Source organism: Fringilla coelebs (genome assembly GCF_963513975.1).
Source record: "Fringilla coelebs genome assembly, chromosome: Z".
Lineage (NCBI taxonomy): Eukaryota > Metazoa > Chordata > Aves > Passeriformes > Fringillidae > Fringilla > Fringilla coelebs.
Window position 1 is genome coordinate 56,988,348 of NC_140031.1, and position 15,690 is coordinate 57,004,037.

General features: G+C 42.1%; 2 protein-coding genes across 2 annotated transcripts in view; one reads left to right on the forward strand and one right to left on the reverse strand.

Moving 5' to 3' along the window:
- Window positions 1-2,620: 2,620 nt before the first annotated feature.
- Window positions 2,621-8,987, forward strand: SLC46A2 (solute carrier family 46 member 2; the record flags this gene model as incomplete). The annotated part of the gene is made up of 4 exons (XM_084225280.1): window positions 2,621-3,680; window positions 5,206-5,289; window positions 6,870-7,026; window positions 8,433-8,987. 4 exons carry the CDS (start codon window positions 2,621-2,623, stop codon window positions 8,488-8,490), a joined length of 1,359 nt encoding a protein of 452 aa, XP_084081406.1. The 3' UTR covers window positions 8,491-8,987.
- A 952-nt stretch (window positions 8,988-9,939) lies between these two features.
- Window positions 9,940-15,690, reverse strand: part of SNX30 (sorting nexin family member 30) — a 51,084-nt gene continuing 45,333 nt past the window's right edge. Inside the window, exon 9 of the mRNA XM_084225366.1 lies at window positions 9,940-14,760. Within this exon, the coding sequence (XP_084081492.1) occupies window positions 14,701-14,760 (60 nt within the window). The 3' untranslated portion in view covers window positions 9,940-14,700. The remainder of the gene's footprint in view (window positions 14,761-15,690) is intronic.

Genomic DNA, 15,690 nt, shown 5'->3' on the forward strand with positions numbered 1-15,690 from the left:
ACCTCTGGTTTGGCCAGAGTGACAAACTTTGAAGAGCTGGTGAAACATGTGCTGACTCTGTCTCCAGTGGACCTCCAGACAAGACTACTCTAGAGAAAAATGCCCTAAAACAGTGTGGTCCTTCTCCAGCAGACTACACCATTGTATTTGTGTTGTTAAGACAGTCTCTAATTATGTGCAAACATCTTTCTTAAATGTCAAGGGCCACTCTCTTAAGGCTCCACCATACTTATGCTGCATGAACATATTTTAAAGCAGATCCAAATGTCCCTATTACTACTAGTAATATAAGAACAGGGGGCTCTGAAAAATTACTAGGTAATAGTAATTTTGAAGACTTTGTGGCATCAAATGAATATGGTATTTGTGAAAATTGTTTTGCAGTAGTAAATATTTTGGAGCCTGAGCTAAACCCCTACTTCAGCACTTGCTGCTTTGCAATTACTGACATGGAAATATAACCTTCCATGAGAACTAATTCTAAAAAGTACATTTAACATGAGTGATCACACAGAACATCCCAGACAAATTGATGTAATTCATGAGATCTCTAGTAACATCTAGCACAGTTCATTAGCTACCTAGGCCTGAAGAGAGTTGGCCGAATAAGCCAAGCAGTCTGTACGTGCAACAAAGTGTGGAGGAAAAGCATCCCTCATGTGGGAGTGGAGCAGATCTGCAGTGTCTGGAGCACAGTGACTGTCACACACCTCTGCACTCCAATTTGATTCCTTTGCACCAGACCCCATGTGCCAAACTGAAACTTGAATGGGACAAGAAATTTGTCTCTCCCTGTAATTCTGGTGGGAGACACAAGGCTCCCTGGGTGAAGTAAAATGTGGACATTCCTTTGGTTGTGTTTGTTGCTTAAACTGGTCACAGGCTGATGCTGTGGGGTTTCCAGTAAGGCTGTCTGGAATTTCCATCCTTTGGAAATATTTCAGGGGTTTGCTAAAAAAGACCTGTCCTACTTCTCAACAAAAGCTAAAGAAAGTAGGTACCTTTTGCAGCTAATCTGGGTAAAAGAAAAAAAGTCAGCTGTTAGCACAACACATATAATTTAGAGCTGGCTAAGAGCCTTTTGGTCTAACAAAAAATTCTCTCATGAAGGTGGAATTTTCTAGAGCAAATCATTCTGGCGGTCAGTTCCCCACTCCTTTCCCTGTTAGATCCTGTACCTTTCTTTCTGTATTTGAAATATAAGCCAAAAATTATTGCACAACCAAAGAGGGGGAAAAAAAGAAACTCTTGAGCCGTGGCATTGAATAAATGTCACCTGAGTCAACAGAGAGTCCGACAGATGGAGGCTTTAACATTGTTTTTTCAAATTCATCAGTAATTTATTTTTAAAGTAATGACCGTAAATCTTCCTAGAACAGATTGTTATTCTGCCTGTTATGATTCATTAAACCAGTACAGAATGAGATCATTATCATTTAAGTTAGCATTTCTGAGACTGCCAAATATCCTTCAAGTACTTCCCGCAGCTGGGACTGCAAGCACTGTCCTTGGAACTGGCAGCCTGCTTGCCCCATATCATGGTCCAAGAGCTTCTTGTGCCTCTGGCTAGCAGCACTGCTGTGCCCATGGAGCCCTGCTTGAGTGGGTCACTTTACCTGCCCCTCAGGCAGCAGAACTGGAAACTGACTTCAAGCTGCAAGTCTGTGAGAGTCTGTGGAAATGAGCACCTGCAGAGATGCACAACCATCTCCCTGAGGAGCTAGAGCTGGAAAACTCTTCTCCAGAGGTGGACCCTCACCCACCTCAGCCTGCAGGTGAGCTGGCTGATTACTGGGACATGGCAGTCATTGATGCCTCTGGATAAATTGCCTCCTCTTGCAAATTCCCACATTGAAAAGCCAAAGGATGCAGCAAGCAGAGTGCCAGCCACAGGAGACAGATTACCAGAAATAGACCTTTTCCCTTTTAATTTCTTTTTGGTGTAATTTCCTGACTTCATTATTGAACAACAATGACATAAGAGGCATGATGCAGCAACAGGGAAGACAGAAGCAGGTAAAAGCAAAAGAGACAATGATATATTTGTGTAGAAAAAAGAAAAATGAGCTGGCAGTAAAGGGGAATTCATAAATTACCTGATAAAAAGGCACAAAGCCATTCCCTGCCCCCACAACCACTCTGAGAGTTCTCTGACACATGAAGGATACTAAAAGAAGAAAAAAAAAACACCCAAAAAGTGAACAAACAAAAAAAACAAACCACCACCCCAAATTACAGCAATTACTTGATCAGGGTATTTTCACTTCCTACTGTGGGAGAGAGAAATTCCCCAGGTCATCTGACCTCTGTTGAAACTGCACCAGGAAGAGGAGCAGCAGCAGTTGACAAGCGCAGGGCGTTCTCTGGCTGTACAAAAGCCTCCCGTGTGTGAGCCAGAGCTCAGAGCAGCGCAGGGATGTGCAGGTGTGTGTACACATAGCAAGGTGAGCTGCGAGTATCCTGCCAGCCAGATCATCTCTTGCACAACTCTCCGGTCCTGTGCAGCCCGGCGGACCTTTCTCTGCTTGTTTCCAAACATGCCTCCAGAGCAGACCTTCTGAGGAGTTGTTTCCTCACGTGCTGTTTCCTCAAATGCTGCTGAAGAAGAAGGTCTAGCAGCATGGTGGGAATAATGGCAGTGAGGACATGGATTGAGCCAGTGGTCGCGGGTTCCCAAGTGGCCAGTGCCTTCTACGACACAGCACTGCTGCTGGTAGTGAAGAACTACTACAACCAGACCAACAGCACTGCTCCCTCACACAGCCTGGAAGATGCCCAGCAGAAGGCTGTATCTAATTTTTATATCATCTACAACCTAGTTCTGGGCTTGACCCCGCTGGTGTCAGCCTATGGCTTGTCCAAGCTAGGGGACAGGATACATCGCAAGATCCCCATCTGCTTCCCTCTTCTTGGTTATTTGGGCTCCAAAACTCTCCTGCTCCTCTTGATTCTTCTGGGCTGGCCTGTGGAAGTGATGTATGGGGCTGCTGCCTTCAATGGGCTGACAGGAGGCTTCACCACATTCTGGGCAGGTATCATGGCTCTGGGATCCCTGGGGTCCTCTGAAAGCAAGAGGTCTCTGAGGCTCATCGTTATTGAACTGGTGTATGGCCTGGCTGGCTTTCTGGGAAGCATGGCATCTGGCTACCTCTTCGTTGGCTTCAGTGACCGCTACCGAGAAGGAACCGTGCTGGTGTGCTGCAGCATTGCTTGCTATGCCTTTTGTCTCCTCTACAGCATTTTTGTCCTTACAGTCCCCAAGCCAGCAGCTTCCTGCCCAGCCAAAACCAAGAGTGCAGAGGAGGTGGGTGGTCAGCTACCAGAAGCAGTGGTAGCAGGGAGCTCCCAGCCTTCAGAGAGCAGCATCTTCACTCCAGTGTCACCCTCGAAGCTCATCATCATCCTGCTGTTTGTGGCAGCAATCCTCTATGACCTGGCTGTTGTTGGTGCCATGAACGTACTCCCACTGTTCTTGCTCAGGGAACCTTTACGTTGGAATGCTGTAGAGATTGGCCATGGCAATGCTGCTGGGTACGTGATCTTCATTACCAGTTTCCTAGGGGTACTTGTGTTCTCCAGATACCTGAGGGATATTACCATGATCATGATTGGAGTAGCTTCATTCAGCGCTGGCATCCTCATCATGGCCTTCGTGCAGTGGACGTTCCTGTTCTACATTGGTGAGTTGAACAGCCACTCACTTGAGCAAATACACACTGAGAAATGGGTGTTTCAACATCACTGGAAGGGCTATTTGCTTTGCCTCGTGACAAGTTTGCAAGCAGGGAGTTAGGCAGATCATCACAGGAGCAATGTGCAAGAAAGCATTCTTTTTATTCCTCTTTCCCCACATCTCCCTTAGTAGTCCTAAGACTCAGCACTCCACAATATCCTGAGGAGGCATACACCTCTGACAAGGATGACTTTAAGGCTCATTGACTTGTAGTTCATCAGTTGGTCACAGACCAGATCTGAGCAGAGCAGTGTTCACACTCTGGGCAACTGGGAATTGTTGCTGACTCCCTGTACTAGTGGGACTGCATCACTGCAGCAATAGGAGGCACTTGCTTCCTCTGAGGCAAGGCTTAAAAGTCTGCAACAGAAGCAAAGTGGCAAAGGCTTCCTGATTATGTGAACATCTTAAGATGTGATTCATTTTTGCCTTATAAAGGCACTTACAGCAGATGGGAAACTTAGTGAAACATTGGTGTTGTAAACTATCACAATAATGTAGTTTACAAATTTCACACATGTTGCATAAATTTCTAAAAGACAAGTAACCATAGATGGGGCAGCATCAAAGAAAAGGCAAGTTTACTTCTGCAAGCTAACCTATGATGAAAAACAAAATCCAAGAACTGCATTCATTGTGCCAGAGCTATCTCACAGAGTATCATCTATTACATGGCTTTGAGGTTTTGTTTCTCAAAGTGAGAAAGACACTGGAGATAAATGTCCTGAAGTGATTTTTCTGTCTGTCCCTACAGGGAATGGGGAATTGAAAATTAAACAAAGTTGTTCTAAAGGGAAAGATGATAGGATATTTTATTTGTGTACTAAGCCAAACACTGAGTGAAAATTCTAAGAGATTGTTTGTTTAGCCAGTCAAGCTGGGGAAAAAAAGATAAAAAATTAAGGAAAAAAAAAAAGCTTTCTTAATAATTCAGCTCATTTTCATACTGAAGACATGCTGCTATGCTGTGTGTTGGATGCTTATTCCCTGCACTGCAGAAACACCTTGGTATACTAGACATGGACCAAGTCATCACTGAGGCTGGTTCATTTTCCTGACAGGAAGGTAATTCCAACTCCCTATAAATTTTCACAGTAGAGACAGGCTAGAATACTGCAAGCCAGAAGCACCAAGATGCAAGACAGATGTAGTGTTATAAAAGTACTGTTCCTGTCAATGCTGTGTAGTACAGAGGGCTCTCTGCGTGCCAAAATTTAAATCATCATCCTCATGATCCCAAAGGAGAGGGAGGATCCCATCTATGCTAGGATGTCTGGCTGAGAAGAAGAGACCATGTCTAGTTTGGGCAAAGGACCTCTGATAATGGGAGCAAAAGGCAGCTCTTTTTTAGCAGAGAAAAGGTGAAGCAAGGTGCCTGCCCAAGCCAGAGGCATGTAATCTTCAAAAGTAGTGGTTGTGCTGGGTCACAAAGAGCAGATACTGGTGATAACTCAAAATTCATTGCATTACAGCACGGGCAGTGATGCTCTTTGCCCTCATCCCCTTACCAACCATCAGGTCCATGTTGTCCAAGCATGTTGAAGGATCATCCTATGGTGAGTATTTTGGTTACCCTACCAACCAAAACCCCCTGAAACCCCTTTATTCAGCCTGGAGTACTAACAGAAAGGTAAGTTATTGCTGCAATCTCTGCTTTGTGTAATAATACCAGAGCAGATGATACCACAAACAGGAAGGGAGAAGCAGAGAAACTTGCTGGACAAGATTCTCACATCCAGTCTTCTTGTCCTTGGTTGCATCATCATTTATCGACAGAATTTTCAGCACATACTTCAAAAGACTACAATCAGTGCATAGCTCAAAGGTGGGGAAAATAGCTGAGGTACTTCTCAAAAACACAGAACCAAGAACAGCAGGACATTGAGCTGAAGCACTATTATATTCACACCATTTATACCTGGCTTCTTTTACTTGCAGTTTTCGGAAGTATGGAATATTTTCATATTATTTTCAGTTATGCTCTCTAAACATTTCTTCAGGTGTTTTGCAGTTTGTTCCCGTCACACCTGATTTAACTACAAAGAATAACTTTTGCATAAAAATTGACCCTTCTTGGAACAGTGGCTGGAATTCTTTTCCATTAAAATGCTTATTAAAAATTAGTAAAATGTATTTTACAGCAGCATATTGAGGCCTACCACTTTTACCCCAGTGAGCTAGATTTAGACACAAGATACAGGCCATTCATTCAAACAGCACCACAGGCCCACAACTGTTCATACCTCCTCCAAAGATGCTTCCTCTGCATCCTTCACATCCTTTTTCTTTCTGCCATATGAACACAACACTGCTCTGCCACTGGTTCATTCTTACTGCTTGTGCTCCCTCAACATCCACCATAGCAAAATCATCTACCTGCCATAAACAGCACAGCTCACATCCCAAATTAATCACTATAAATCAAACGTTTTTAACCTCCACCTTGGGACATATGGGCTGCACATGACAGCAGTGTCAGTCCAGACCTCGAGTAGGACCCTGCAGCAGAGCAGCACTTGCCTTCTGGGTGCAGTTTCACTCAGGTGCTGAATGGCTGCAGAAGGCTACCAGGGCAGCAAGTTCAGCACAGAGCCCTGACCTTGCCCCCAGTTTGCAAGTCCCAGCTGGGTTGGGTTATTTCCCTTTCACTCATTTACCATGACAGAAACCCTTCAGTAAAGAGTGGTTTCAACTAGAATTCAGTTTCTGCCTTTCTTCCACATGAAATATCATACAAATCACACACACACTCCATTTCAGGCATTATTGTAATTTCAAGCCTGTGAACCACTCTTCTGGCCAGAAGCAGACCCTCCTATCCTGAAGATGTCAGCTCTAGACTATTTTTCTGCCTGTAGGAAAAGGAGCACTTACTGACCAATTTATTGCTGTTCTTACAAGCAGCTACCTTTATATGTAGGCTGTTTAGGCAGACAGTTTTCCAGTTGAATCTTTTGTCTGACACCTAAAAGAAGGAAAAATTATTTAATTGTTGTCTAGAACAGAAGCAGATACAAGCTCATGCCATCTGGTGTTAGTGGAGCAATGACTACACAATTGTGATCCTGGATTTGTCAGGGAGATACCACAGCTGGTTTGTTAATCTCCAGCAACAAACTATGTTCTTGTCTTACAGGTAAAGTGTTTGTCCTTCTGCAGCTGTCTTTAGTCATCACAGGAGTAGTGACATCTACAGCCTACAACAAGATCTATCAAAACACACTGGACTGGTACAGCGGCTTCTGCTTCATTTTGTCTTTTCTAGTTGGCTGCCTGAGTCTCCTCCCTTTAAGGTAAGAAATGGGAAAGGTTTTGTTCAAAAAGACATGTTGCATTTTCTCTGTACTTCCTGATTCTAGCTCTAAAGTTTATAATACAGATAGGGAAGAATTTTAAAAAGAAAACAACACCCCCCACCAATTGAATTAAAAAAAATCCAAACTTGCAGAAATGAGTTGACAAATATCAAGGAGATTCAAAGAATGAAAGTTGCAATGTCTAGCCAGTGCTTTTTTAAATCTTATTTTTGTTTAATGTAACATGAATTGCTGTAGGAAGAGTATTTGGCAGTTTAACCGCTAATAATCCCAGGGGACAAAGCATTCACACAAATGTGTTTGGTACTGTGAAAATAGTAGCAAGTAGAATGAAGGAATAACCCTGCACAAACTAAAATGTTTTTAAAAAACTCCATTATATGTTACTTACCCATTGAGACAGAAAAGAATAATTTGAGTCTTCCTCAAATGTTTCAAAGAGACACTATTACCGCAGTGAAAGAAAAGGTCACTTTTCTGGTCCACTGAATTTGCCCAACTGTACCACCATGGAGTGACTGACAACTTTTAAGCACAAAACCAGCTTAATTTGAAGAGAGAAAGCTGAAACAAGCCCTCCACCTACTCTTACAGAATTTTTGAAGGATCTCCCTCCAAGTCTCACTTTGTCCCCTAGAGCCTCCCCAAGACTCTCCAGCTTGTTGCTTTGCTAGAAACAGTAAGATTCTTTCTGTATGAAGTGAACTGTGATAATGTCAGTATTTAATCCACGTAATGACAATATCTTCATTCAGATGTAAGGCACGTACTGGATAGGCTAATGCCTGATTCCAGGTAAAATGCTTGCCTAGCTCTGCTGTGGTTTAAACAAAATACAGTAGTACAAAATCTAAAAACACTATGTATACTGACTTCAGCTGCACCACCTAGACAGGAAGCAGAGCCCATTCCACCTCTGTTTTATCCAGAGCACCAAAGGCTTTCTGGGCTTATGAATGCATTTTACAATCAGTGTCTTCAGGACTACTAGTGTGGGGAAGGCACCTTCCTACTCATCATTCCCCTGGCTCGGCTTTCCTTCTCAGATCTTCCAGACATGAAAGACTTGTTTCTTATACACAGCCCTCTCTCCAACAGGGGTCACTGCCAGCTACTCAGATGCTTTTAAATACAGGTTCCAAATAGAAGTACCATTATCAGTACAAACACGGGTTATTAAAGCGAAGCATGACAGATGGTGCCAATATCATTGAATGCACACAAGAGAGGCTGGCAGACCACTGAGAAGAATGCCATTAGCATGCAGCCAGCTCCAGGTACCCTGGCAAACTTTAAGACATAGATGTGGAAAGAGCAAACTGCAGTTTGAGAAGGTAGTTTGCTAATTCTTATGATCTTCATTTTTTTATTGCTCTTTACAGCTTTGTGGCCATCAAACAACGGTCAACCACTGGCTCCCTTGAGATTCTGACTGAGTAACAGAGGCAACCGCTGGCTGTTATCATTAGTCCCTACCAACACAACAGGTTACATATCATTTATATTTCCACTTCACAACATGCCACAAGCTGTCAGCCACTAAACTCGTCCAGGAAGAGATGTTTGCCTTGTTATTTCTGCAGCACACACCCCATCCTGCAGAGTATGTGTATTAGCTATTGCACACCAACAGTCCTCAGAGCATTCTGCTCTTTGCTGCGCTGGTCAGGAATACCAAGGATATAGGCTAGAAATGAAAATGGCATTTCCAGACACATCGTTCAGAGTGGAAGCAGAAAACAGGATTGGTTTTCCATTAGTTCCTTCTTGTTCATTTAGAAATCTCAGGGCAGTTCTGTGACTTTGGCTGATGAAATAGAGCTGCAAGCTACATGCCATGTGCACAGGACCATCAGCAGGATACACCAGCCCTCCACATCCTGCAGATGTCATCAGCCCAGCCAATTAATGTTATGTACAAGACTATTAAATAAAGAAATAACACCATAAAAATATGTAAGATTAACAGAATTTTAGTAATCCCTACAATAAAACACCCCTGAACAGATGGTCATGTCCCTGATTTCTGGAAGAATGTCACACTGTCCCTGGACAATGCTTCAACAGAACTCATTCGAGGACTAAGACCCAAGAGCTAATGCTGTTTCAGCTCACACCACCACGATGTGTTACTCTTGTCACAGGTTAAGAACAGCTATGTGCAGCACACAGCTCCTATGGGATTTATGGAGGTGTAGGGACACTGATACCATGTAATAATCACTGTGTTACCTCAGCTTTTATCTGGGTTGGAAAGGAACCTCATACAATACAGCAGCTAGCATGAGATGATGTCACATAAATCCAAACAAGAGTCAAAGGTGTGGCATGTCTCACAAGGATGTGTCTGCTTACATGCTAATTGAACAAAGAAGGATTAAGTGACTTCCAAGGTCCTGGACTAAGGGAAGTTAAAAGCCCTTAAATAACTGAAATAATCTGGAGGCAAATCAGGCAGCTTCAGTTAGAGCCAGGGGTATAGGAAGCAGAAGTTGGTTCATCATGACACAATCCCTTCCTCTGAGGAAGCTGCTGTCACCCTTTCCCCCCATCCATCCCCCCCCCCTGCAATCCTTCCTCAGCTCCTTCACTGTCAGTACGAGAAGTAATGCAACAACAGGTCAGATGATTTCTATTTAGATCAACCGTGGAAGAAGATTTGAGGGGAAAGATATTTCTGCAGTAAGATAGCGAGCTGCTTAGCAAAATAAGCACGTGCATCATTTCACCAATGAAGACCGCAAAAAACCGAAACTTTATTCTAAGTAAAGGAGTCATCTTTTAATACATTTATTGGTTCATTCCATTAAATTAATTGAGGTAAACATATGGTGCGTTTAAAAAAAATGTACACAGTAATAGAGAATTACAAACAGTTTTACCTCAAAGCATTTTTCTCCATCAATACTAGCTCCATGGTAAACAATGCACAAAGTATATTTAAAGAGATATATGAAAGGGTATAGTAACATGCCAGCACCAGAAGGCAAGACATTTCCTAGCCTGTGAGTCTGAACAAGAGCATAGTTGCCAGATTTGACCAAGTACAGGAAACAAAAGCCTCCTTCCCATTTTTACATTGTTTACTAGCTAATTCACACAGAGACAAGTATTTTCACAGCTTTCATTTTGTATTTTAATGGTATGAACAGTGACTCTAGTTCTGGTGAGTGGGTTTATAGAGTGAAAGCAAAGGAGTCTGGACAAGGAACCAGCACCGTTTGGTCGCCACCACTGACACCTTCTACACAGTGTGTGAAGGTCACAGCCAGCTTGCCTTCACCTGCATGGCACAACTCTCCAGACCTTAGGGAGGGTCAGAGGGATACAGGCACAGAGAAGTGAGAACAAGGATGGTGCTTCTTTATTTTTGTGTACTGTAGACAAAAGCCCTTTGGCTCTTATTGTCAGACTGGCTCTCAGCAACCTGTCTCCTTGTGCAGTGGGAACGTTGCTCTGGCCACAACGGTGCAGCTTGACCTGAAGGTATGGATACATATCCCAGACCAGGGTTAAGGAAATGCTTTAGCTTCATAGCATAGAATTCCAAGACCTTCAAAGTAGTCTAGGACAGTGACTAGCCTTGTCTTAGCATGCCATTTACATAAGGTGATCTACTTATACCTCTTTGGAAAGCTCATTATTTTCTGCAAATTTACAGTGCTTTAGGCATGTAACCTTAAAACTTGTCCAATTCATTACTAAGTAATTCTACAAGTCAGATACTTCAGCAAGACTTTCAAGTGCTAAGCAGAGAAATAAACACTGCCATTTTCACTTGTAAATTGGTTCAACAGCACTCCCAAAAAGTTTTAAATGCCACATTCAGTCTGCCAGAAGGCAAGTTTATTCCTGTGATCCCCAGTTTTACTTCACAAGAGGGAAAAAAAAAATCCAACAAGTAGTAGCAACTTGCCTGTCTTTAAAAAAAAAGTACTGATTATCCCTATGTGTTGTAGTAGAAGTTAATATACCCAAAGAAAGAATGTTCTACCTTCAACATTTAAGATGACAGAACATCTAATGAGTTAATTTAGTCTATACAATTTTGTCCAGTGATAATCAGGACAAGGATTTTCAACAGTCTGCAACAATAATCATAATGATATCCAGTTAAATTGTGCAAGTTTTAACAAACATGGCTCCTGTTAAAATAATGAACAATCCCTGCTAACTGGGAAAGAATTCTTTTGTATCCTTGCATCTGCAGGACTGACACCTGAAGAAATGTGTCATGAACAGGCTATGCAGAGCCACTGCTTCAAGGTTACTGCACAGTGCCTCCACAGACCTGTCTCTGCCATTCCTGCTTTGTTTCTATCAGTTATTCCACTACTTTATCCTCAGCATAAGTTTTAGTGCAGCAAAAATCCAAGTAGATTTCAGTGAAGAATCATACTTAATTCTTTAATATAACTCACACCAAAACTGTTTGTGTCTTTAGGGCTACACAAATTACCTTTTCATTTTTCAATGTATACCTGAAAAAGCCATGATGTTTTAACATCTATTTTTATTGCAAGATTTAGATCCTGATAAAGGTATACATGAAAAATGCATGGTTCATTACTGAGCACAGAAACAAGAGCTCAGCGCCTGCTTTATTGTGCTGGTGCCACTTAAGAGAAGAAACAAACACCACAGAAACTATACACAAGTAAGTGGGCAGCAGTGAATTATGCATCTGCTATGAGGGCCTTGCCCTGGCTATGGATAATGAAGAAAACTGGGCTGATTTAAGGACTGTTGAAAGAACCACATTTTAAACAAGCTCATAAAAAGGGCACCAACTACTTTTGGTGTAATTTTGGTGCACATGCAGAGAGTAATCTTCAGTGACTTAACACTCAACAAGTTACTCAAAGATGAAGCTCCTGCATTATTCCTGCTTCCCTTTACCAACATGATCTGTTTCTCTCAGGGAAGTGTAGACCACCCAAAGTAAAGACTTTCATTCTGTAAGGACTACAGGATAACATATTAATTGCTTCACTGTCAGTTCAGGACTTAACCTCCTTCCAACAGCAGTTACGTGATACAAGTGTCACTCTGCACATTTTACAGGAATTTCCTGCAACTTTTGTACTTTTCCTGACTGGCATGGCTGCCCCAAACATCACAGTCAGGATACTCCCCACACCACACTCACAGCCTCTCCCTCAGCCACCTTGTGATTTACAACAGCTCTTCATAAGAACTAACCACTCCACAGTCTGTAGGAACTGAGACCCACCTATGCACACCCTTATTACACTGCAGCAATTCTTGCAGAGGAGTTCTCCTTTGAATATCAAGTTTTACTTCCTTTGTAAGAGCTTTGAGGTTTTGGTCCAGATCACATAAGATAGCTCAATCTTCAGCAGCTCCAGCCTCATCAGTTACATGCTGATTTGAACTTCACTTGGTACTCTCCACTGTCCATTATGCTTCTCCTCAACAGCTGTGATGTTAATTGCTGAACTCCCCAGAAGCAACACCCACTTCAGTTTGACATAAAGCAAAGCAGGAAGAGTCCCTTAGTGTTGTAAGGCATCAGATGAAACCACCTGTAGGAAAGAAATCACCATTCTTTCTACTCATCTTGTGATGTTTATTTTAATAGGATGGTGGGAAGACTGACTAAATATTAGTTCAAAATATATTTTGCTTGAGTCCCAGTGATGTTGTAGAGTCAACTACAAAATTCCATTTATTCCACATTCTTTTTGAACTAATTCAAAAAGCATGTTGATCTTTCTTTGTGGAAAATGGGGAAGACTGTAATGCTGAAGGACAGACTGTTGGATAGTATGCAAGTGCTTATTCTAGATTGCTTCAAGATGATCCCCTTAAGTAATTCCCCTGAACAAGAGGAGTCTGTGATTCTGAACCTAACAGTAACTTAAACCAGAGTTCTCATTTACACCAAAAAGTGCATATTAATTAACTGATCTTAAAACAAGAAACATAGTTTGTTTAGTACCACAGAGTTGTCAATGAAGGCTGAGCCAAAAGGAAAAATTTCTTAAAATGTCTTATATTTTACTTTTTCATGCAGAGAGCACCATCTCATTAGCCTGACAGCTACCACAGTGCTGCAATAACTCATCTTGAGAGTTCCATAAAGCCACCAGGCTGAGAAGGGTGGCTGCATGTTCAGTTGGTGTCTATGAAGGATTAAATTCCAAATCAAACTAGTACCTGGTAGGCTGCTAGAGGAGAACAGAGAAGTTGCACAAAATCAAACACCGCTCACATTCTTTGCAAGAATGTTGCCGGAGAACAAGTAACCACTCCAATTTAGCAGTAAGCACAGAGTTATTTATTGCCCTAAATCCCAGCACACCCATATGAGTCCCAACCCTCCTCACTAGGACGGTTAAATCACATCAGCATTCCTAAGGCCATTAACACCAAGCAGGCATTTACTTGAGGTTGGACTGCAAGAGCAAGGACAAAAAAGGGACTTGCAGAAGCAGCTGCAATTCTAAAGGCCAACAGAAACTACTAAGAAAATAGATCTGTAACAAAAGTAGTCCTAAAAGACTTGCCATGTGGTTCAGCAGAGACAGGTATGAACCTAATAAGGTACCCATCTATCCCCCACCAACCCATTTAAGGCAAGTTTCACACACTCTGATGCTTGGTGGAAGGAAGCATTTGACACCTTTTGGCTTTTTGCTGCTGCAAAGAAAGCGTGGGGAAAGAAAAGAGTTCTACTTTTACTACAGCAGGCATCTTAGGTGACCAAGCCTAAAGTGGCTCTAGTAAAACCCATATATAAAGCGTGGTGTAAGAGATCTCCACCGTGCAACTTACAGAGCTAGCTTTGGAAAATTAAAGACCCATACTTCCTCCCCCATTCCCACAGCCCCTGAAAGGCAGCAGTCCAACTCATTCCCACAGCTAGGCTGGTTTTGATCCCCAAGTCAGTCACAAGTACACTTCAGTCAACTGACATTACTTCATAATCACCAAGGTAAACAAAGATACTCAGTATGAACCAACAGCATGCCACACTCACAAAAACCACAGTTCATGCTTCCATCACCAGCTATCTGAAGCTGGTGTTGGTATGGTCTGTCTAGAACCAGCCTGACTCCTGGACAGAAAAGTCTACAGAGATCATTTCATCCAGATGGAGCACATGGGTGGTAGCAAAACAGAAAATATTCTTTCCCAGCCTTTCCTTGTCCAAAAAAAAAACCAAACAAACAAACAAACAAAAAAAAATCCATAAGGATTGGTTAGGGAGTACTGTATCATAGAAATAACTTTTTTTTTCAAACAAACAAAACAGAATGGTAATAAAGATGTCATTTGGCACCTTGCAGTAGAGTTTTATTTTCATCTTTTTAGTGTTCCACTCATAAGTTCCTTCCAGACTAGAGAGGTAAATTTTATCAAGATCCCCATGCACTTTCTCTGTGAACCCCAATCACTCCATAGAATAAAGAAGGAACCATTCAAGATAACTCAAAAAGATGAAACATACCCCAGTTTAAACACAAAAATTGAGGAAAAAAAATTCAAATAGGCTGGAACAAATACTCTGAAAAACTAAGTGCAGCTGTCATTTCAGTTAACTTAACAAAAAGAGTCCTCCATACAGTTCCAGTATGACTAGTGGTACTGAGCACAGAAGTGCTAGACTGTCCAAGAAGGTACTTCTTATTTGGTCTCTGGCTTGTCTTGCAATAGTGGTATAATTGACTCCCACGCCGTAAGGCACTGAAGAAAGAAAGATTTACAAAATTTAATTTATATCAGTTCATGTCGCTTCTGACCAACCCTTCCAGACCAACAGCATGCAAGTTGAAGAAAAGTTATGTGGGTCTTTATAGATAGTTACAGAAAGGGGAAAAAAAACACCAGAATGTCAAACAGCAAGGAATTGTTATAATAGCTGCACCTTCCAAACAAATTCAATAAACACAAGTTTTCCAAAGTCATCAGCGGGCCCAAGCCATTAAAAATTATCAGAATATCCAGGATTTCCAAATATTAACTTAGATTTTTCTAAACTGAAGAATACCACAGCTTTCAGCTAGGCAGATTAACTGTTTTGAGTAGAAATTTACATCTTTGTGGCGTGACTGTGGGCGAAGGCTGATTTGGACACAATGGCAGCTATTACAGACTACCTCCAGCAAACTTATTTGAAAGAAAACATGCATTTGGGGAAGTTAATTCTGAGACACAGGGCATTCCAGTATGGCTCTGGGACTCGACTCCACTACAGGATGAACAGGTCATGCCTGGCATAGTAAACAGTAAGTGTAGCTTCTGGGTTATTAGAAAGCCACTCCAGGCTTTGGAGTCGTTTTCCCAGACACATACACTTACTACAGTCCTTGTACTGTGTGTTGTTACTGTCTTCCAACCACACAGAGCCCAGAAGTCAAACTGGGCAAATGCAGACTGTGGAATCCAAATTATTAAATGCTGAAAATGGGCAAACTCATCAGCAGCTCTTATATACACAAGTCATTGTTGACAGACATCCTCCTAATCTTGCTGATTGTACTGCAGATGAATAGAGTACATCTAGTTGTGTACCCTGAAGTGACTAGACACTTTCTTACCAAAATACCCTCCTTGCTAAAAGCAAAACTAATGTACAGATCTAACTGTCAACTGCAGAGGCGCTACTGGATGTTT